At 50.2% G+C, this 22,667-nt stretch overlaps 2 protein-coding genes and 2 pseudogenes across 2 annotated transcripts; 1 reads left to right on the top strand and 3 right to left on the bottom strand.

Annotated features, from left to right (window-relative positions):
- The first annotated feature begins 10,337 nt into the window (after positions 1-10,337).
- LOC117836518 (uncharacterized) lies at positions 10,338-11,949 on the top strand. Its single transcript, XM_034715968.2, has one exon. It carries the CDS (start codon positions 10,576-10,578, stop codon positions 11,815-11,817), a length of 1,242 nt encoding a protein of 413 aa, XP_034571859.1. The 5' UTR covers positions 10,338-10,575; the 3' UTR covers positions 11,818-11,949.
- A 2,679-nt stretch (positions 11,950-14,628) lies between these two features.
- LOC117839168 (RAN GTPase-activating protein 2) lies at positions 14,629-17,510 on the bottom strand. Its single transcript, XM_034719439.2, has 2 exons — positions 17,177-17,510; positions 14,629-16,543 (listed from the first exon to the last, which is right to left on the bottom strand). Exon 2 carries the CDS (start codon positions 16,512-16,514, stop codon positions 14,868-14,870), a length of 1,647 nt encoding a protein of 548 aa, XP_034575330.1. The 5' UTR covers positions 16,515-16,543; positions 17,177-17,510; the 3' UTR covers positions 14,629-14,867.
- A 1,074-nt stretch (positions 17,511-18,584) lies between these two features.
- On the bottom strand, positions 18,585-19,229 carry LOC117835225 (protein P21-like; annotated as a pseudogene).
- Positions 19,230-21,057: 1,828 nt separating this feature from the next.
- LOC117839681 (protein P21-like) lies at positions 21,058-22,067 on the bottom strand (annotated as a pseudogene).
- Between the last annotated feature and the right edge of the window lie 600 nt (positions 22,068-22,667).

Here is a 22,667-nt window from a genome sequence, read left to right as displayed (position 1 = left end):
TTGTCAGAGCTTTGTGCAGAGATATTCCCTTTGACAACAGCAAGAGCCTTTTTGCTGAGATTTTTAAGATATTTGCAGTGCGTTTTATGAACTGAATATTTTAGAAGAATATACAACGCAGAGCATTTTATGCCCTCAAAAGGGGGAAACAAAAGGAAATGAAGCAACAGGCAAAGGTATGCGATGTTCTTTTTTCCCTTTTAGATGTGACAAAAAGCAACAGAGAAGAGAGGCAGATTTGGTACATTCGAGTTTTTACTTTACTCCCCTCCAAAGTTGTTCCTGAATGAAGATAAATAAAATGGTCGAAACTCTGCTCATTGTACGTGTCTCTGTCTCGCAGACAATGATGGGCAGCTGCGCAAGTGCAAAGGGGCTCGGTGACTTGACAAATTGACAATGATACGCATGATGTGTAGCATGCAAAGTAGGTTAAACCATGCAAAAAGGCCTGGCCTAGATGAGTGGCCTGCGCACCATCCATTAGAGACTGTCAAAGTGTCAAGAGGCGAAAAATTAGCTAGGGCCTTCCTTGTACTAATTAGCATGGTAGGGACATCTGAAGTGGGTATGTTTGTACTTAAAATTTTGCACAGATTTGAACATGCCCCTCGCCTAAAAGGCTAAAACTAAGACTGTCTTTTAGAACTTTCCTTAGAAAAAAAATTTAATCTGGGCATGTATAACTTGTTGGAAAATTGTAGACCATGTCCGGTATTTGGGGCCCTTTCAGTTGATAATCGTCAGGGTACTGCTCTGCATCGGTTCAGACACCGGCAGGCAGATTTTGAGGTCATCATCAGCCCCATCATTTTCACCTGGACTTGCACCTGATTGTATCTTCCACAGCAGGAATCATAGCCGCTGCACCACGCCGACTTTCTTTAGAAACTTGAAATTTCGTCGCGTTGGACGCTGTCCGACGCTGCCTGCACCCCGGCCGCATCTGCACCTGCACGGTCAAGCGCGTGTGACAGAATTCTCCAACACGCAGGGCAGGGCACTGGTGTTGAAGTCAGGCTGTTGTGTCACGAGACTGGCGTGACGGAGACGGCCTGGGAAAAAAGGGGGTCAGAGAATGGACTCCATCGATCTAATCGCTCTCTACTACTGTTTCTCATCGTGTGTCACGTTGGAGGCCACGGATCGACGGGATCGGCCCGTTGTCTCGTCGATCGATACCAGATGTCTGTTCTGTACTGCTCTGAGCACTGTAGGTATGTTCTCAACTTCTGATCAGCATGGATGGAACGAATTGAATTGGATGAACTGCAATCCATCTATCATTTCTCGCGCGGCAACAAACTGCTTAAACCATGCATTACTCTCAACCACGCCGTAACAAAAAGAAATTAACCATTCAATGTCCAGGCCAGCATTACATAGCCAGCTACCTAGCACAGCCACTAATCCATCAGATAACCAGCAAGCTCCCTGACTTCAAAAAACTCCTAACAACGCAACCCACCCTGACTAGCAAACCAATGCTGATAAGCCTGACGCCTTCTCCAATTCTAACGCTGGCGAGTCGTCCTCTTAATCCAAACAAAAGCATGCATGCATATCCGGGAGTCACACTACCGCTTCCTTTTCTTGGCCTTGGAATCTCTTGACGATCTATTCCAGGGAGACAGCTCGACGATGATGATATTGAAAACGTTTCCGACAAACTGATCAGAGAACTCACAGCTCCACCCAAAGCTCTCCCGAGGGGTGATCAGTGCATCCCTGGACGGCGAATCGAACGCCGGGTCCTCCACGACCGCGTTAACGAAGACCCACAGATGCCTCCTAACCTCACGCTCCTCGACCTCGAAGTGCTTCCTGCGGACCTTCGCCGTGAGGGCTACGATGTCGTCGTCGAGGTGTGTCATGTGGAACCTTGCGAGGTCAGGCTTGAACGTGATCCTTGTCCAGTTCACCCCCTGCAAGCAGACCGTGACCTGGGGCTCCGACTTCTTCCCATGTTCTCGGAGAAGACATGCCTGTACTTCTTCTTCTCCAGGCGGCCGCCGACGGTCTCGACGACGAACTTCGTGGAGAACACGTTGGCCAGCTTGACGCCGGGCGCCGGCGATCTCTTCGTGGTCGTTGAGGCTGCTGCTGAGGTGGCCAACCATCTCCGGCACGTACACGCCCTCCTCCTCGGGGTGGGTTCGATCGGGACGCCGTGGCCGTTGTAGGGGTGTTTGCTTCCCGCCACAGTTTGCCACATCTAACTTTAGATAATTTTGATCAAGTTGTCAAGTGTTTGATTACACATCTAAACTTTAGCAAAATTCTATGTGCTCCACATGTCATAGAGATAAAAAATATGGCAAGATCTCTTTGCCATGGCAAAGTGTGGCTTCAAATTTATTTACCACGGTTGCCAAATGTTAGGTGTGGCAATGGTGGCTAGCAACCAAACATGCTCGGCACCGGGCGGCGTCGACCTCCACACGGAGGGAGTTCGTGCTCGGGTCGCGACGCTTGTTGCCGGTGGCGTACACGAGGGCCTCGTAGAAGATCTTGCAGAGGCCCGGGACGTAGGTGACCGCGCGGCGCGCCATCGAGCGGCCCTCGAAGACCCAGGTCGTCAGCGTGCACTTGTCGACCGAGCCGATGTAGTCCTGCGGTTGCAGGAGGATGCGCTCCCGCGGCGGAGTCTCGCCGCCACCGATCGCCGCGGAGTCGTGGGCGGCGGAGCTCGGCTCTGGCTGGATCTTCGTGGCGGACATGGCGTGCGCTTGGGCCGGGGTAGTGGCGGCTAGGATTAGAATTTTTTAATACTAAAATGTACTAATGGTATTTGTTACAAAAATAAACCCTGAAAATAAGGGAATCATACAGAAATATATACCCTAGTCGTATAAGGACAGATACGAAAACTATTTTCGTAGGGGAAAAAAAGAGAAAACTATATCACACTGGAGTATTTTGAGGATCTCACCCTTGAATTTTTTGGCCAATCTATAAACGCCACGACATTGCTTCTTCTCCCGTGATTCCATTGAGGGGGATAAAAGCAACTCCATCAGACCCTTCAAACAGCTCAGGGTAAGTTAAAAAAATACACTCCAGCAGACCTTCTACTTGACTCCCCATTTTGAGGAGGCCTCAAAATTCCCTCCTCCACCCTCCATTCCCGGGATCTCTAGGGATCCCTCTATCCATGGGGACTATTGCTGGAGTTGGAGATATTTTTGTAGCCTTTAAAAAAATAGAGAGAACCCCATTTGATTTTTAGAAGTTTGAGTTTGAGGGCTATTGCTAGAGTTGCTCTAAGAGCAACTCCAAGAGTCTCTAAAAAATTCTCCCCCAAAACTATGTATCGGGAGCTCTTCTAAAATTTTTTTCCCAACATATTATCATCCCACAGCAGATCTCAAAAACTAGACTCCCCAATATTTCAAAAAATAGGCCACGTCATCATGATTTTGCGCTTAAAGTCCCTGGATGAAAACCGACCTCGCACTTAAACCCTCACTTTTTCGAATAACCCCCTCGTACTTTTTTCCCTTGTAAAACAACCCGTCTCACCCTCTGTTTTTTGTTCGCACAGTCAAGGCGGTGGCGCATGGGCTTGATTGCCAGTTTCCTCGCTGGCGACGAGCTAGCTTATGATGAGACCATGCTGGGAGAGCATCAGTGACGCGAGGCACATCCATTTTGGTGGTTCCCATCAAGGGGTACTGGCTGGAGCTATGTCGGCGGCGTGCAAGTGGAGGTCGGGGCCGAGCAGCAACGCGGCCAGGGGATGATCCTCGGTGCAGGAAGCCATGGCAGCGGGCTGTGAGTGGTTGAGGGGGTAGAGGAGCAAGTGTGTGAGCTTCCCGTGGCGGTGATTGGGTTTTGGTGGCCAGAGTTGTGAGATTAATCCATTTGATCGTGAGGTGAGGAAGCTTTTGGTGCGTTCTTGAGCTCGATTCCACCTGCCGCCGCCATTGCCGTCCCTTGCCCCGCTGCCGCTGCCGCTGCCACCCCTCGCCCCTCTCCGAGGATTGCGCTGGGTGGGACCGCGAGCTGCAGAACCAGCTCGCAGCCGTCTCCAAGCTCGCCGCGTCGTACGCCGCGCTGCTCCGCGCGCACGGTGTCAAGCCCGATGACAAAGTGGGCGCTGGAAATTTCGAGGACGAGACGATTAGGGAAGGACTGTACCCCGCATACATGCGGGGCGATAGAGGTGTTTTTCGCGTCAGCGCATTTTTACGAAAAGGATGGGGGAGCTATTGGAGGTAAGTTTTTTTTTTCCCTAAATAAGATTTTGGGATAATTTTAAGGGAGGTTTTGGAGTTGCTATAAGGCAAACAGATGAGGAGGAAAAAGAGATGGATCCAGCCATCTATTTTGCATCGAACGGTAAAAAAAAATTGAGTGTCATGACCCCGTCAAACACTCGAGTTTGACGTAGACATAAAAAAAAAAACAGGGCCCTGCATTGCCGCCTCTTGCAGTCTTGCTTGTTGAAATGTCCCTGTCACTCACGGCGCATACAAAACACTGCAGGGTCGTGGTGCTCCAGGCACTGGGGCTTATTCATTTGAAAGCCAACTTTCTTCAGTGAGATCTGCCCAAGCCAAGCCGTGACGTTTTCAGCCATCATTTGCTGCTTTGTTTTATGTGGTGGTCTTATCTCTCGACCGAACGAAATTTTCTGGAACCCGGTATATAGTTTGCAGACCTTTTCTTCCGATCCCTTCCCGGTGCAGAAACTGAACTTCAAATTGCTGCCCGGCACTGGACTCTGATCGCATCTTCTATTCTTCTCCCTTCTCCAGATCCATGAACAGGTAAATTATCGTTTTCCCTTGGTTAATCTTTGTGGCGTCGAACAGAAATATGTCAAGGTCCTCCTGTACGCATGAATGTGCAGAAGAAAACGTCTGAACAGCAAAAGCAAAGCTACGAACGGCACAAGTGAGCCCCAAAGTCGCTGCGACACGCTGTGGATTCCAGAACAAACACCTCCCCGGCAATGGATCTGGATTCCTCTGAAACGTGGACACCTTCAGAGATCGTTGAAGCTGAAACGCGAGGGTGACACTGACACATGTAATAGCAGTCTAGCCACTGCTGCGATGTCCTGGCGTCCAAGTTGGTTCAGGAACTCGCATCTGCTTTTCTCTCCAAGGCGTCGTCACCGTCAGCAAATGCTCCTCGCCGTACCTCAAGTGCGATGTATTAATGCAGTACTCGTCACAGCTTTCTGCTGAGATCTTCCCTTCGACAACAGCAAGAGCCTTTTCGCTGAGATTTTTAGTGACAGGTCCAGAACAAAGGGAAGAAAGCAAAGGAAGATGGAACAAAGCCGAAAATTCACATGACTAGAGGAATAGCCTGCGTAGTTGCGCCACTAGATTTGAAAATACAATTTTATGGCCGCTATACAAACCTAGCTACTGCTCAGTTAATAGGATTTGTCAGGGTATTTGGATCCTGAAGCTAAAATTTAGTTCGTGTCACATCGGATATTCGGACGATAATTAGGAGGACTAAACATGAGTTAATTACAAAACTAATTGCAGATTCCCTAGGCTAAATCGCAAGACGAATCTATTAAGCCTAATTAATCCATCATTAGCGAATGTTTACTGTAGCACCATATTGTCAAATCATGGACTAATTAGGCTTAATAGATTCGTCTCGCGATTTAGCCTAAGGATTGTGAAATTAGTTTTGTAATTAGCCTATGTTTAATACTCCTAATTAGTATCGAAACATTCGATGTGATAGGAGCTAAAATTTAGCTCGGGATCCAAATATTCGATGAGTACTTCTGAATATATACAGTGCAGAGCATTTCTACATATGCACTCAAAAGGTAAGGAAACAAAGCAACAGACAAAGGTATGCTTTTAGATGTGACAAAAAGCAACAGTTTCGAGTTTTACTTTGCTCCCCTCCAAAGTTGTTCCTAGAGATAAACTGGTCCAAACTCTGCTCACTCTCACTGTGCGTGCCTGTGTCTAGCAGCTCGTCTTGACAATGATGCGCAACTGTGCGAGTGCAAAGGGAGTCGGTGACCGACTGACCTGACAAGTTGACAATGACATGCATGATGTGTAGCATGCAAAGTAGGTTAAACCATGCAAAAAGGCATGGCCTGGAGGAGTGGCCTGGAGCCCTGGACTCCAGAGACTGCGAAAAATTAGCTAGGGTCTTATTCCTTGTATTATGTAGCATGATAGAGACAACTGGAGTGGGCATGTTAATATAAAATTCCTCACGATTGAGGAGGTCCGGGGATTTCTGTTCTCATTTTTGTTCTGCTGTGAGTACGAAGACGAGCAACAGGTTCCATCTAGATCCTGCTCCAGTCTTAGGCCATTTTTATTTAGTTGCAGATCGTGGATTGCACGTTGCAGGGAAGGAGAATGTTAGATTGTTACAATCTGGTGTATGAACCGTCACAGTCTAGGCCTGTTTATTTCAGCTAGCAAATTGTAACGATGTACATGCTGCAATCCACAATTTGCGAGCTGAAACAAACATGAATAAGTAAACGAGAAATGGAATATCGGCAAATACCATCGCCTAAAATATCGGCTTCGTACAGCTTACAGAGCCTAATACAAGGTTAAAAAAAAGACTAGAGCCTAACTAGTTGGGGACATATACAGAAAACAAAACACATCCGTTAAAAGTGACGTGCCCAAAATTTGCAAAAAAAAAAAACTGACAGAAGACACCCTGAGACATCTTATACTACATGATTAAAAAAACGAAATTCATTACAGAAGATCCTGGCGAAAAAAATTTGCAATAAATGCTGCAAAGCTCCCCCATCGCCGTAGAAAACGGAGAGCCAAGCGAGATTTGGCTATATATGCGGGCAAGGTTTCATACGGAAATGGTACATAGGCTTAATAAATAACAAAATTATTTTCCATCTTTCACCTGACAAAAGGAGATTGTTCTCGTTCAAAAAAAAAAAATCGGAGAATCTACTTAGATCCCGAGAAGTCAAACGTAATCAACTTCGACCAAATATATATATATATATATATATATTTATGATACATAATTAGTATTGTTGGGATCGTTGGCTCTATTTTCATACTAAATTTATTTAAATATATTAGGGATAAAGGAGTACATCTAGTATTTTGGGGGCGCTTTCACTCGGTAATTGTCATGGTACTGCTCTGCATCCGATCAGACACCGGCAGGTAGTGAGGTAGACTTTGCGGTCATCAGCTCCATCATTCTCCAACGCTGACCGAGGAATAGCCGCTGTACCACGCCGACTTTCCTGAGAAACTGAAATTTCCTCGCATTGGATGCGAGAAATTTACGATATTGATACTGGAAATACGTGACTTCGCAATTTTAACACTCGAAATAATGACCTTCGCAGTTTTGACACCCTAACATGAGTTTGCTTGATTTGTTGACATTTTCTATTTCTAATATGTTTTGTTTCCTTTTTTCATTATTTTGGCATTTGAATTGACGATACTGCCCATGCCTCCATCTTTCTCTTTTCCTTCCGTTTTCTCTGTTCCTTCCGTTCTCTTTTTTCGCGAGATCCGTGAGAGCAAGCCAGAGGGAGAGGAGGCCAATGGCCAATAAAAATGCAAACAAAATCCATTGACGAGGCAGAAATCGGAAGCATTACCTGTATAGCACATCGCAAGCAGCGTTCGCGAATGCCCGGAAGAGCTCCTTGGTGCAGCCGGCACGGACCATTCGAAGCGCGATCTCGTGGAGGACGGACACGCCCGCGGGGCGGACGAGGTCGAGCTCATCCCAGACCTCGGACAGGGCCGCAACCTTGTCTGGCACGCCCGCGCAGCTGACCCTCGATCGGCTCCTGCCGTCGGCTAAGTCGACCCCCCCGCGCGGAGCTGGTCCTGCCGCCGGCGCCGCTGAGGAAGAACAGCAGCGAAACGCCGATGGAGGCCAGAGCGAGCCTGTCAGCCGGGAGCCCGTCCCAGACCCTGACGCGTAGGAAATCCTCCACTAGACGCGACGCGCCGGCGCTGTCCAGGTGGTGGCTCGCGGGCGAGGCCGCGGGAAGGAGCGGAAAGGGGTCCTCCTCCGCCAGGAGCAGCACGTCGTTGACCACGGTGAGGCCCCTGTTGGTGTAGCTCAACGTCCGCATCCCAGCCGCCGGTGCCGGCGCCGGAGGAGCGGGCCCACTAGAGTCGGTGGAGCCCGCCTGATTCAGAGGTTCTCCAACACGCAGGGCAGGGTCCAGGGCACTGGTCTTCCCGTGGAAATTCCAGGCCCGGCCGGCACGGCATGGCGCTCCTCCTCGTACGCCGCACGGCATGGCGCTGTAAGCTGTGCGAAGCCCGGGTCGCGAGGGTTGAAGTCACGCTGCTATGTCACGAGACCGGCCGTGACGGAGACGGCCTGGACCAGGGACCTCGTCGTGTGTCGCGTTGGCGGCCGAGCTAGGGAGTCGGTTGTCACGCACGCAGGGGTTGGGTGCTTACGAGATGCAGCTAGCGTCGCGGCAGAAGAATCGTGCTCCTCGCTACGCACGCAGCCAGCGGGCCACCCGTTGATCTCTCCATCTTGTTAATATAATCGTAATATATTACCACGTCAGCGACTCTGGATGATCCCTTCTCGCGCTGCCGGTTTAACGTGCTCCACGAACCCTGATTCTCTGCCCAATCCCACATTATTTTAGAGGACCAACGAGCATGTTGCTAGTACCACGTCGAACCAGCCGCCTTTCACAGGTCCGCAAGATGTCGTCCGGCTTTTCACGTGCAACCATGTGGCTGGCCCGGGCCACAAAAAATTGCCTTCACCTCTTACCTCGATGACCTTTTAAGGAGATTGCTTCGTAAAGCCACTTCTTGTTTGAAGCAGATCTTGTTTGAAGCAGAGAAATGCGGGGATTTTTCCTCTTGGCCCCTTATGCGTTGACGAATCACGCACACAACACGAAACAATCTCATCGTGCGACCAGCAACCACTCATTCCATACAAGATCCCGTGACAAACGTAATATAATATGGTAGAATGAATGTGGATCGTTCTCGTTATTCGTTAGCTACTTACTCCATGAATCCCGATTAAGTATTAAAAAAATCCACATTATTTTAGAAGATGGCAAGCATATTGCATGTATGTCATGTCAACCAGCTGTCTTTCGGAGAGCACTGGAACCCCGGTTAAACAAATGTGACAGCCCCAGGTAATTTCACGTGCAAGCATGTGACAGGCCCACTAAGAAAACGCATTGACCTTTCACTCAAAGACTCGGGACAACTTCATTCTGTGGTGCCTCCTGCACGAAATATATCACAAAAAATTCTAAGAGAGATGAAAAAACTAGTAAAACAATTAGTGGGTTTCTAATACTATGTTTCTGAGGTTTCAACTAGAGTGATGGCTGCGTTAACCATCTATCTAAAACCATGAACAGGAAGAAGCTTACAATATGAAAACAAATGACCATTGCAAAATCTTGGATTTTGGTGTCTAAGAAGTAGTTTGGAGGGTCACCATCATCCTTATCGGCATTCATGAGAGAAACAACTAGTAGTTATATAAACAGTTCATACGAAGGTGACGTGTGGAAAGAGCTAGCCAAGATGATGGACCTAATGGCACGACGTTTGCATGAATTGCCAATGCTTCCCTGGTTTTGGTGTAGCAATCAGGAAAGGAAAAGCATGCCATCGTTGCCCAAATAACGACGAGTATGATGGATTGACATTGAAGGCTTAACTAGCAGAAAACTGGTAATTAAACTTCCATTTTATTTGCCAACTGGTATTCCCCTTTTGATCCAGTTTTATATTATTGTTGTAAAGAACAACATTGCTGCCAAATTGATCTAAGTACTTCAAAATGTTTCATGTCATTCAGCTTATTAGAAATTTTCTAAATTTGGAAAATTTAATGCCCTACAAGATCATACTCGATCAAAAATGACTATTGAACCTACAATGACTTCAAGAAAGAGGAAATGAGTACGACGCCGCTTGAGGTATAAGAACCGAGCGGTGCCGCTTTTCCTTTCCTCCATCATTGATGACGATCATTGGAAAGAGATCTTGATGACCATATCGGTTGCAATCGTCTTGATTTTTGTATGGTTGTGAATCTACCCACGTGGTATATGGTGCAGCAAAAAATGATAGTATTTGGATTGGATTGCTCAAAATGGTGTTATCATAAAACCTCGTGATATTTTCTTGCAAGATAGTTATGCATATAATGCTTTTAAATAACACACACGTTCCCGTTTTTTGTTTTAAAAAAACGGTCATCCTCATGCTCAACCGCTCCCTGCAAAAGCATCCCAAACACGCTTCCCTTTCACCCATTTCAAATTTAGCCAACAAAAAACCAACCTGTCCTCCATCCAAAAGAGACACCGGAGGAAAAAAAAAGTTTGAACGAAAACAAAACCCACTCGCGCGGTCGCGCCCCCCTCCTATTCTCCTCGGTCTCCGCACGCCCAAAAAGCGGAGACGAACTCGGCCACCCAAGTCACCAACCCAGAGCACCAAACCCAACCAGAAAGCCAGGAACCCCCCTCTCCCCTCCCAATCTCACCCCCGCGGCCCCGCCCCGGCCCGCGCGCCGGCGTCCTCCTATGCTCGCCGGCGACGGGCGCGGCCGCCGATGCCCAGCCCGCCGAAGGAACGCCCGTCCGGCCGCCTCGGCCGCCTCCTCGCCGCGCTCCGCCCCTCCCGCGCCGGGCCCCTCCCCGTCCAGACCGGCTTCCCCACCTCCCTCGCCGACCTGGTCGTCAAGAACCATGGCCGCCTCAAGAAGCAGCCTTCCCCGTCCTCCAAGCGCGGGAAGCGCAGCGCCGCCGCCGCCGCCGCTTCGCCTACTTCCTCCGTTTCCCCTTCGCCCTCGACATCCCCGCCGCCTGCCTCTCCGCCTCCGACTCCCCCGGCGGCCGCCGTCTCGCCGTCGGATCGGCCGAGGCCCGACCTCCCGCCGGCCCCGCACGCCCGCCGCGGCAAAGGCCGCGGCGGCGGCTTCGCCCTCGGCTTGGGCTTCCTCGCGGTTAGCGGCGTGGTGTCCCTCGCGCTCCTCGTGATCTGGAGCAAGAAGGTGGTTGCGGCCGTCACCGCCGCCTCCTTCTCGCTCTTCCTGCTCGAGTCCGTGAGGTCCTCCCTGCGCCCACGGCCGCGCCCGGCGGCGACGGAGAGGCGGATTTGCCTGGACGGCCGCGGGCGCGTCTCGCCGATCCGGGAGGTGGACGCGGAGACGGGACCGCCGCGGCTGAGCTGCTCGGACACCGACAGGGGAAGCGAGGCCTCCATCCTCTCCGCCGAGGAAAAGAGCGGCGGCGCCCTCGACGAATCGAGCAGCTCGAAGGCGAAGAAGCGTTCATGGAAGAAGAAGCTGATCGCCAGCGCCAAGAAGCTGAACAAGGGCCGCAAGAGCAAGGAAGCGGATTCCCCAGGTTCTTTCCGCAGCGACGGCGACGCAGCCGACGCCTCCGCGCGCCGCGGCAATGCCATCGCGGCGGATCCCTCAGATTCCCGCCGTGGCACGGCCAATCAAACGGAAGCCGCCGTTGCCGAAGAGCCGGATTCCTTGAGGGGTTCTCGCCGCAGCGAGGGCATAGAGGAGATGGTTGCGGCGCCGGTAGAAATCGATGACGCGCAGTCGGTGGTCCTCGTCGTGGAGGAAGAAGAGGAGGAGGAGGGCAGAGCAGGAAGCCGGTTTCCTGCTGGTCTGGTTCTGGTGGCCGTCGTCCTCGTCGGGCTGGTGGCCGGGAAGCTCCCTGCCGTGGCGCTCACGGTGCTGTGCTACGCGTTCCTTAGCTCGGTCCAGGGGCTGCCCCGCGGTGGCGGCAGCCCGCCGGGGAGGCGATTGGAGGAGGCCGCCTCCTCCTTGTCGTCGTAGTAATTTGTTGTTGTAAATTAGTTGAGCAACAAAAAGGAAGGAAAGATACGTGTCTGTTCAGTTATTGCTGGGGAGTGTTTGCTTGCATTCATTGTTGGATCGAGCAACAAGTGCAACCACATTAACTTTAAACTGACGGCTAAACTCTTTGTGATTCGATGTAACTGCATTCTACGGGCGTCGCGAAGCTGACATTCGCCCCCAAGAATCTCTGAATCCCTGGACTTTTTCCTCGCGAACCAAATCCACAAGCTGCTAACCCCGACTCCAGGCCAGCCTCCAGGTTCCATCTGGCGCATTCTCCGATCTCAATGTGAGGCTCTTGCGTTGGACGTTCTCGATTCCCCGAGATGAACAGAGGCATCAACTGTTTGATGCCCTGTTGTCGCCTTTGTCGGACTCGCTCACCCATCCGACCAACTCGTAGCAGCAGCAGGACAGGCACGCGCTCCCCGGTCCGTGCCAAAACGTCGCGACACTTTGGATCCTTCTTCCTTCCCCGGCGAGCGGTGGACCACGGCAAAGGCTGCAGCAAGCAAAGCCTGATCCGACCGGGAGGGTGCCATCATTCCGAGGCAGAGGACCCAGCTTCCCTGAATCATCAATTGTTTCGGCGGCCGCGGCCGCGTGCCTCGCCGACCCCGCGCTCGAGGGCCACGTGAGCGTGTCGGTCTCGCCCGCCGCATCGGTGCTACTAGCTGCTCGGGCGGCCTGAAACTGCCGCAAAAACTGGAAGCGCCACCGCGCAGTGACTGTCCGCTCTCGCCGGAACGGGGAGCTCCGGGGCCTTGTCGCCTTGCCAGGTTTTGTCCCGTCCTTTTTCGGTGCAACCGGCAATGGGTGGAGTGAAGGAATGCATTCACCTTCGAGGAGGAGGATGACACACATTATGGCGTCTTTTGGCATCGCCACTGGCATTATCGTGCATCGGCTGCCTGCTTGATCTTGATCCTGACACTGACTGAGAAGACGCATCACGGTATGGTGCCATCTCCTCGTGCCCGGGCTCTGGAGATGAGACGCGAAAGGTCCCCCAACCCAAAGCCATCAGGTAGACATCGCTAGTTTCGTGTGAGCTCTGGTTCCTATTGACCGGTTCAGGAGGGAAACTGAAGTAGAACCCGGGCATGCTTCTCATGTGATCAACCAATCGCAGAGGGTCGGTCAGTCGCCGGCCGGCCGTCACAGGCTACCGCCTTGAAATTTTCTCGCGAGAAGCGCGTCAGGCTTTTGACGGCTTCTTCGGCGGGTTAATTTTGTTTAGGGCTTTTGGGCTCTTCAGCCAATTAATTTAGCGGGGGAGGGAGGGGGGAGTACCACTAGTCCTCTCTTTGTGGTACGAGGTGAAAGCTCTCGGGCATTTTCCCCTGCTCAGGCTCAAGACCGTTAGGAGTTCCTCACTTCCTTGCCGCGTTTCGTTTTCTCGACGCGTCAGCGTCTTAGCAGCCAGCTGTGGTCACGGTGATTCGAGAGGTGAAATGAATAACCGTCGCTTTCGTATGGATCGTTTTCAGAACCAAAGGTTAGTTATTCCACATGTGCTGTAAAGTACTGGAATTTAGTTTGCGGATAGATGCTATTTATTGGTAGTAGTTTTTATTAATCCTGAGCACCAGTATTCGCACCAAGTGACTATTTGTTGGTGATTACTGATCTGTATTTTATGATGAAGAGGGAAAAAAAATACATCTGTGAGCTACTAGCCCCTAGTACTCTCATTCTGGTGCCGGGCTCCCGGCCCATGATTCTGGCTCTTGTCGCCTTACTCCCCGTACCAATACGACAAGAGACGAGTCACTGGTTGTGGTTGAATGGCGGAGGAAGTTTTTGCCACGGCACGGCAGGAACTTCTCCTCTACCGGGCATGTTGGAGGAGAAGAGCTGAAGAAGCGTGGCATGGCACGCCAACTTGGTATCAGCCGGGTGGTTGTGGTAGCGGCGGCGGCGCTGGGAAAGCGGCGAGGGATGCGAACGGCCCATCAGTTACGAATCTGGCAGCCGAGCAAGGCGTCTACGACGGCCCACTTGCTTAGTAGCCGCCGCGCGTTCTTTTTTCTCTCTCTCTTTTTCCCGGTGCGCGAGGCCCACCCAGCTGAGGGCAGCCAACGAAAGATGGCCCGGTGGCATGCTTTCGCTCGCGCGCGGTTGTCGTGGGTGGACCGGGCAGGGCCCAAATGCAGGAAGGCCGGTCGCTCGCGTTCGAGTGTGCGCGACGCGCTGGACAGCGGACACGATCGCTCCGAGCAGGACGGAAGAGCCACCCAACGAACCGCGAGTTTCCACAAAATTTCAGCAGCGGCTGCAGCACGAGATACCGAACTACAAGCCTGCGGCGTCGCCGCTACTCGTTACATTGTGACGCGCTGTTAATTGCAGTTTCGTATCAGGTGTTGACACAGATGAAGCATGGTCACCCATCGTGCAATCAGGATGGTTCCTTTTCAATTGACTTGGATTTAACGCTTCCATCTCCAAGTTCAGTTATTTTTGAACTCATCATTGTTGAAGTTGCTGCCTGAGGAGGTCATTTTGATTTTGCAGAGGCCGGTTCGCACTCCAGATCAAACTTTGCGCGGGGTTACAGGAAGAACTTTGCAACAGCAACCTTACCGAATGAAACTTCGGGGCAGCACAAACTTTGTACAACGCACCCAAAATGCACACTTCAGAAACTACTACCAGTTGAACAAAAGCAGGGTTGAAACATTGCCCAGCGTTACAGGAAGAACTGCCATTTTGCAATTCAGGTGATCCTGAAATTCAGTAATAGATAGCAGCATCCAGGCATGCCACAACAGCACGGATTCCAAATAAACCAACAAAGCGCCCCAAAACATCACAGCAAATAAGTTGGAGTACTAAATAGGGCCCATAAAACAAGTTCAAGCGAGCTTCACCTGACCCCGACATGGCGACAACACAGATACCGAAGTTCAGAAGCTACAAAAGGGTTCCATGAAACGACAAAGGTGGAGCCACAGCGCATCTGTTTATAACTAAAAATCTAGCCTAGCACATTCAGAAGATTACTAGACCAAACCTAAGCATGGTTAATCATCCCGATCCACCTGTACATTCTGCAGCTTCGAATCAAGCCCGTCCTCGTCGTCACCATCCTCTGCATCTTCATCATCTTCCTCCTCATCACCATCATCAGGCTCCCCCTCAGGATCGTTCTCATCTAGTGAGCCCAGTACATCCAGCGAATTCTTGCCAGCCTTCAAAATGTCTTTCACCTCATCAATCCCTTCATCGGAGATGAAATTACCATTGATGTTCAGTTGCACAAAACCAGGTTTATTTGCAACTGCCCGTGCAAAGCAGCGTGCTCCAACCCTCTGAAGCATGTTTGTGCTTACATCAAGTTCCTTCAAATCTGTGTGGCCATCTTCCAATGATTTTGCGATAATCACAGCACCCTCATCCTTCAGTTCATTCTCAGCCAAGGTTAGCTTCTTGAGTGACTGCATGGCCGTTAGGCATTCTGCTACAGCTGGGGCTGCTTTGGCATTTATTTCATTTCCAGCCAACTCAAGGACTTCCAACTGAGGTGCTGACTGTTTGAGGGCATTGGCAATTGCTACTGTACAACTCTCAAGATTGAGGTCGCTGAGGTAAAGCTCAACGAGATCAGGAAGCTTTGGAAGGGTTTTGCTGAGAGCAATCCCTGCATCAACACCGAACAAGTTATCCCTGAGATCCAGTTTCTTCAGACGCGTGCATGTCCCTAATGCCTCGGACAAAGCGACGCCACCATCAGATCCTATTCTTGTTGCTGAGCACCTGAAACTCTCTAGATTTGGAGACCGTTTAACCATCTCAGCAACATACACAGCACCTTCATCTCCAGTCATGTTGTTATGGAAGTGGAGAACCTTAAGCTTCTCAGTGGAAGGAATAAGCTCAGAAAGAGCTTTTGCAGCATCCTCTGATATGCCATCGTTCATGACATAGAGTTCTTCCAGATTTTCCTGTGACTTCAGGAGCTCACTGAATGCTCTGACACCCTTCTCACCCAGTGCATTGTCAGAGATGTTCAGATATCTTAGTATAGAACCCTCTAGTGCTTTGGAGAATATGCGCATCACATCAAGAGCTTCATCCTCAGGCCTTCCTGCAACAAAATCAGATATATCTACCTCTGTAAGCTGATTCTTAACTGACTCGAGAATAGGTCCAGCAACATTAGCAGCATCAACACCAAAGCTCCTGTTGCTAAAGAAAATCCTTTTATATGAGTTTCCTGGTTTGGTAAGTGGACTCAGCAATTCCTTGGCTTCATCTGCCTCAATAAAGGCACGCTTGCCACCAGATATATCCAATACAGTATCACCAGGCTCAAGAGGTGCATCAGCTACTGGTGCTTCTGATTCTGCAGCAGTCCTTGGGCCTCTCTTAAGAACTTCCAACATCATCTTGCTAGTTTCCTTAGCATATAGCTGGACAGCAGAACTCCCATCACCATCAGGTTCCATCTTGAAATGCTCATCTGCAGATGTGAAGCACAGCTGCTCAATCCTTTTAGCATTCTCATGAGCCTCTTCCTTGCCCAAAAGTCCATACTTGCGGGAAAATATGGACTCGGAAGACAGGTTCTTCGTCATCCTCTCTACAAGCATGAGGCGTGTGCTTTCACTTGGTGGCCACAGCTTGATGGAGAATGTCCTGGGTTGGAAGTCTTGCGCTGCTGAATCCATGCGAAAAGCTTCAAAACTGACACAGCACCCTAATAGTACAACATGAATTGTTAGCCTTGTTGTGATAACACAAGATATGGCACTAGCCAAAAAAAGCAATATGTCAATCAACTATGTACTGATTGAAGAAAAGGGTGTTTTCCTTGTGTCCTGGAGGAAAACCAAACTTTGGTAAAGAAAGAGAAATACAAGGAAAAAAATCAATAAAATACAAGGGGAAAACGGTCACTAAATAATGTCACTGAACAGGTATAGTGTACTCATCAAACATTCATTGATAATGGGCCACTAAATAGATAGTTTAGCTTGAATCAATAAGGAAAATGAGTGAGAAACAAGGAAAAAATAGCTTCTGCATATTGATTGATAACAACATAAACAACAGAAGGGTGCATCTTCATTCCTCATAAGTCATAATTGCTAGAAGAGAAACAGAACTCAAATGGAAGGAGGACCACCAGAATGACAAGCAGAGTGCGCATCGCATTTTAAACGGAAAACTAACCAGCATCAGACTAATACTTAGCAAGATAAGAAATAAAACTATAAAATACACTGTATTGGCCTAGTGGGAAAAACAACAGTAACAACATGAGCAAAACATAGAAATACATATATTACAAGCAGAAGAGGAATGAGAAGCTGAGATCTCGGGGACATACGTTGCACGATTCCTCCGTCGGAGTTTTTCAGGCGTCTAGCCGGCCGGAGAAGCACCTTGCCCCCGTGCACCAGTTGAACGGCGGACGGTGAAGATGGAGGCGCTGCACTGCCGCAGGTCGACGACTCGGCGAGGCCACGCGGGGAGGATGGAGCTCGACGGGCGACGGCCGACGGGTAGCGGCAAGCCGGTAGCCGCGGGCGCGAGTCGACGGCGGGCCGGCGGGTGGCGGCTACGGCTAGGGTTAGGGCGGCGGGGGACAGGAGGCCGGGAGCCCGGAGGAGCGGCGAACTTGCGGCGATGGTGGCGGTGGCCTGGTAGGTAGGTTGGTACGTTGGGCGAATTGGGGACTAGGGTTTACGAGGGTCCGGCGGGGTCAGGGACTCAAGCTGGGCTGGGCTGGGCTGGGCCGAAACGTCGGCCACTTGGGCTGCTGGAAAAATCGCGTTCTTCATTGGCCCGAAAATCGACTGTGTATTGTCCCAAAATTATTTTTGTAAAAAAAAATCCCGCACGGCGGGCCGCGCTCGCTCGTGGTGGGCAGGGCCGAAATGTAGCCTAGGCCGTCGAAAACACCTTTCGAGCGAGAGAGAGCGCCAAATGCATCGTGCATGGACTCAGAAATATCAGAAATTGTCTATTTCCAGTCAAATGAACTATAGCAAAGCCCCTAATTTTTCGTTTCGGTTATTTTTTTTTTGAAAGTAAGGCAGGAGCGCTGCCATGTCATCTAAGAGAGGATAGAAAGTCCAAAATTACAATGGTCTGATTACATAAATATAAACTTGCAAACTCCAATTTCGTCTTCTTGCGTGCGAGTGCGATTCTGCAGTCGGCAATAGCAGTGGACGAGATGTGTGTTGAGTGTTCGTACAACCACAACCAGACCTAGTGTCACCGACGAGGTGTGCCTAATTGCCGCGTCACAAGTCGTTAATCGTTACTTGTACGGGTTCGCTAGGTCACCAGCCCGACTGAAATTAGTCGGGCTTACAAATCCTACCGACAATGGGCATCGATTCCTGCCATGCTCTGCTTCAGCCTCTAGGTTTCGTGCGAATGCTGTTGAAGTTGAACACAGATACGCGCGACCAGTGACACGATCGCAGGAGCAAAAAACTACATGCTCCTCGCAGAAACGTCCATTGTACATCACTAGCTATTTCCACACAAAATGCACATCTTTATTCGTTCACGATTTTCCTTGATTGGAAAGGTACGTTTACATCCAATAAGTTAAGTACACATCACAGAAGTATATACCATTGCACACACAATGTCTAGTTTTTATTCAGCAATATAGCATCAGATGAGCTTCTACTTAGCTTGTCTGTATGCTAGGCACACGTACTACTAGTCCAAGACCAAACCGATCAGATCACTAGCTCGGTCGGTGGCTCAGCTGGATTTCATGGGCAGAAGGTGATTTCGTAGTTTGTCCCGGGCGGGCACGTGTAGATTGGTGTTGCTCGTGCCCCTGTGGTGCGTGATCGTCTGCGGGCTCGATTTCTTCAAGTACTCCGTCCCGTTGTTCGGGCCGCAGCTGCCGCTCCTGCCGTCGCACGGGTTGTTGCACCCGGCCTTGGCGCGCTGCTCGAACGGGCAGTTGAAGGTGATCGATCTCCTGCACGGGGCACGACGGCCCGCCGCGGGCGCACCTGCTGGCCCCGCCGCCGCTGGGCAAGAACGACATGGGCGCGTTGAACCCGTGGACGAGGGAGATGTCGAAGTAGTCGGCGCCGCTCCCGCCGCCGAGCGAGTACTCGGCCAGCGTGACGGGCGAGAACCCGACCTTGCCGAACTACCAGCGTGCCGCCACAGTCGCCCGTCTGGCACTGCCCCAGCGTGCCGTTGGCGATGAAGCTGCACCCCATGCGGCCCCACACGCGGCCGTTCCGCGTCCCCGCCGGCACGTCGATGGACCACGAGTCGCCGGTGTTGAGCACCGTGCCGCCGCCTGGCAGCGCCGCGGGCCACACGGTGTACCCGCACTTGTTGGTGACCACGATGGCCGCGGCGAGGAGGACGCCGAGGAGGCACAGGACGGATGCCATCTTTGCTTGCCTGTTCTCACTACTGCAGTGTGTTAGAACTTGATGATATCCGAACCTGTTGACTTCCAAGGGTGATCAGTTGAAACCTCGAACGGCCGATCATATCTGATCAATCATATAGATATCGTTTCTCGAAATTATAATATCTTGAATCTTTCCGAATGAAGTTCTTTGCTTGGGTCATGCCAAGACTACATTTCGGATCATCTGAGCTCTAAAACACAACAGAGAAGGTCAAATACCAGACATAAATACAATTATGTCTTACACCTGGTGAGGATCTAAAGAGTACTCGAAGATTGCTACATTCGACTATGAATCGCTTGAGGACTTATCGGGGATAGATCCCTAGTACCCGCAAGGAAGGAAGAAAACGGACTCCTACTAGGATTTCTCTGTAATTCTACTAGAATTTATACCACTAATCCTGCTAGGACTCCTTCTTGTAATTGACTAGTAATCCCGCCCTCTAGAGTATATAAGGAGGGCAGAGGTTACTAGATCGGTAGGCTAAGACCTTATAGAACCACAACAGAGGACCAAATCCTCAACACCAAACAACACCCAAGCGCAGGGCGCAATATACAACACTTCAAAACAGGACGTAGGGTATTACGCTACTCTGCCGGTTCGAACCTGTATAAATTTGTGTCTTGTGTCCTCGCTTTTACTATCAAGTTCCAGGTCCGACGATCCCCCACTAACCAATCTACTACCTCGGGATACCCCTCGGTAGGTTGCCGGGTATAAAACACCGACAATCTATAACATTAATTTTTTTTCATTAAATTTATCATGGAATATATTTTCATCGTGCATATGTTTGGTAGTATGGATGTTTTTTATATTTTTCTATAAATTTCATCAAAGTTAAATAAGTTTGACTTAGGACAAACGTTACATGTGAAAAAAATTCAAAGGGAGTACTTTCAAACCATGTTCTTAACTTTTTTTGAACCAATATACCGTATAAATGTCTACAAGAGTAGTGTACAGTCCTTGACATGCAACTATTTCACCTCTGCGGTTTTTCCCGCTTCTCTGGCTTTTATGTTTGGTCAATTTCGTATCCTGATGTTTTATGAACTTGAAAAAAATCTTTTTTGAGTACTTGAGGTTGACTTGCTTATTGGGCTGGTCTATGATGCCCACCAAGTGTATTGGACCTTCACCATCAAACGCAAGGCAATGCGCGATCACTAGACAAGCAACATGTCTGCTGCCCACTGCATCCAATTGCCGCGGCCCGCCAGGCGACAGCCTTGAACGGTCTGGTCGGCTACGTTCGATCGGCTGGCATGGGCATGGCACGTCCGAATCAACTGACCATTTCCGCGTCAATTGAATGCACGCATACATGGATGATCGTCAAGCCGGTGGTTTAAACTTGATATCGTTCCTTTCTATAGATTTTGCTGCATCAGGGCTTGACTTGTCTGCAGGTCAAGCCGGCCGATTGCCTCCACCTCCACAAACAGAGAAGGAATTCGTCAACCTAAGTTGAACTTGCGCCATCGTGGGATTTGCGTGAACGCATGCTCAAACTCTTGGAAATTGGATACGTTGAATACGTAGCACCAACGTAATATCCATGAAAGACAGCTGCCACAGATTAGCTTGTTCTATACTTTGTCACAAGTCAAACTATTCTAACTTTTGATCGGATTTATATAAAAAAAATATTTACGATACAAAACAAGCATCATTAGAACCGTTACGAAACATTATTTTCACAATTCATTTCTTTGAGGTGGTAGATGTCATGCTAATGCTCTTCTCTATGAACTAGCTAGAAGCTTCCCTTGCTTCCCCTCGCCGACTTTGAAAATGGTTCAAAACACCCATGTACGTAGTACGATATCATTAATTGCTCAAAACTTCCGATCTTGAAGAACATATAGCTATTGCATGCAATACATAGTATATACCCATGCCAACTGCCATGACCGACGAGAGCATTGAGCAGTGGTGATTATTCTTGCACAAGCTATAACTTATTCTTTTGTTATGCTAGCTTGTTTATTTGATCATGCTATAAATAAGCATATGCGTTCAGCTCAGGTGCACGTTCAATCAGGGGCAGAAGACGACGTTGTAGTTGGTTCCGCCGGGGCAAGTGTAGGTGCTCGTCGCGTCGTCCTTGGGGTAGCTGTAGGCGTCCGGGCACTGCCCCTTGAAGAACCTCGAGTAGTCGGTGGGCCCGCAGGTGTCCTGCTCCGACCCCGTGCAGCAGTACTGGTCCGTCTTGAACACCGTGCACGGGTTGTTGCAGCCGCCGGTGGCGCGCAGCTGGGCGGGGCACTGCGCCGTGACGTCGGCGCGGCACCGCGGCCCGCCCTTGGGGCACCCGGCGCCGCCGCCCGCCGGCAGGAAGTCCATGGGCACGTTGAACCCGTCCACCAGCGAGATGTCGAAGAAGTCGAGGTCCTGGAACTTGTTCAGCCCGTACTCGGCCAGCGTGTTGGGCGGCTGCCCGTACCCGGAGCACTGCAGCACGCCGCCGCAGTCGCCGGTGTCGCACCGCCCGTTCCCGCTGCCGTCGAAGGAGCACCCCGTGCGCGCCCACACGCGACCGCCGGTGGTGCCCGCCGGCACGTCGACGGTCCAGGTCTGCCCGTTGTCCAGCTGCCTGCCGCCGCCCACACGGTGTACTGGCAGTTGTTGGTCACGGTGAAGGTGGCCGCGTCGGCCGCGGCCGCGGCGAGGAGGACGAGAGGGAGGAGGTGGAGGATGGAAGCCATTTCTCTGCTCCGCCCTCGATCTGTCTAGTTTGTGATTAGTTGCTCTACGCGGAGCTTGGTGTTGAGTGTGATGCAGTGTGGAGGGGGAACTGGGGGCGTATATATAGGCGTGGATGATCTGGAATTCAACGTTTGCGTGCTGGAATTTTCTCGCCGGCTTCCACAAGTTTGGCAAGGAAGCTTGATTGGATAAACCGGAATCGTAATGTTTCCTCGAGGGCAGGGTTGTTTTTTTAACGAATTCCAAGCTAGATTTAATAAACTCTAAAGGTTAGGATCTGGGAATCTTTCTTCCACTCGTCCAGCGCGAACTACTTGAGAAGTTTCTGAACTTGGAGACCTAGTGAGAATCTGAGGAAGTTTAAAGACCCTGTTTGTTTCACGTTCCGGATTATATAATCCAGTTGAAGCTAAAAAAAAATCACTTTCATGTAATAATTGATAGGTGAATATGCCGCTTTATTTTTTTTCAAAAAGAAAATGAGGATAAATTACAAATCAGAAAGTATGGGCCAACCGATGTTGAAAACGAACTGTTGTGGCCGGTGTGTTGAATTTCCACAAATACTGACGAATCAGCACGCACGTACATGACTCTGAAGTCATCTAGATTGCTTAAACATTTGCAGCTGCATGTACCAGTAGTCCAGTACTGGCTGATTTTTCTGCCTAACAAGAACGTGCAGTAGACGTTGCA

Source organism: Setaria viridis, chromosome 9 (assembly GCF_005286985.2).
Source record: "Setaria viridis chromosome 9, Setaria_viridis_v4.0, whole genome shotgun sequence".
Taxonomy (NCBI): Eukaryota; Viridiplantae; Streptophyta; class Magnoliopsida; order Poales; family Poaceae; genus Setaria; species Setaria viridis.
Note: the sequence above shows the minus strand (reverse complement) of the source record. Positions and strands in the feature narration are given on the sequence as shown.

Coding starts and splice junctions, on each gene's coding strand:
- LOC117836518 (XM_034715968.2), top strand. CDS start 10,576: ATGCCCAGCCCGCCGAAGGAACGCCCGTCCGGCCGCCTCGGCCGCCTC.
- LOC117839168 (XM_034719439.2), bottom strand. CDS start 16,514: ATGGATTCAGCAGCGCAAGACTTCCAACCCAGGACATTCTCCATCAAG.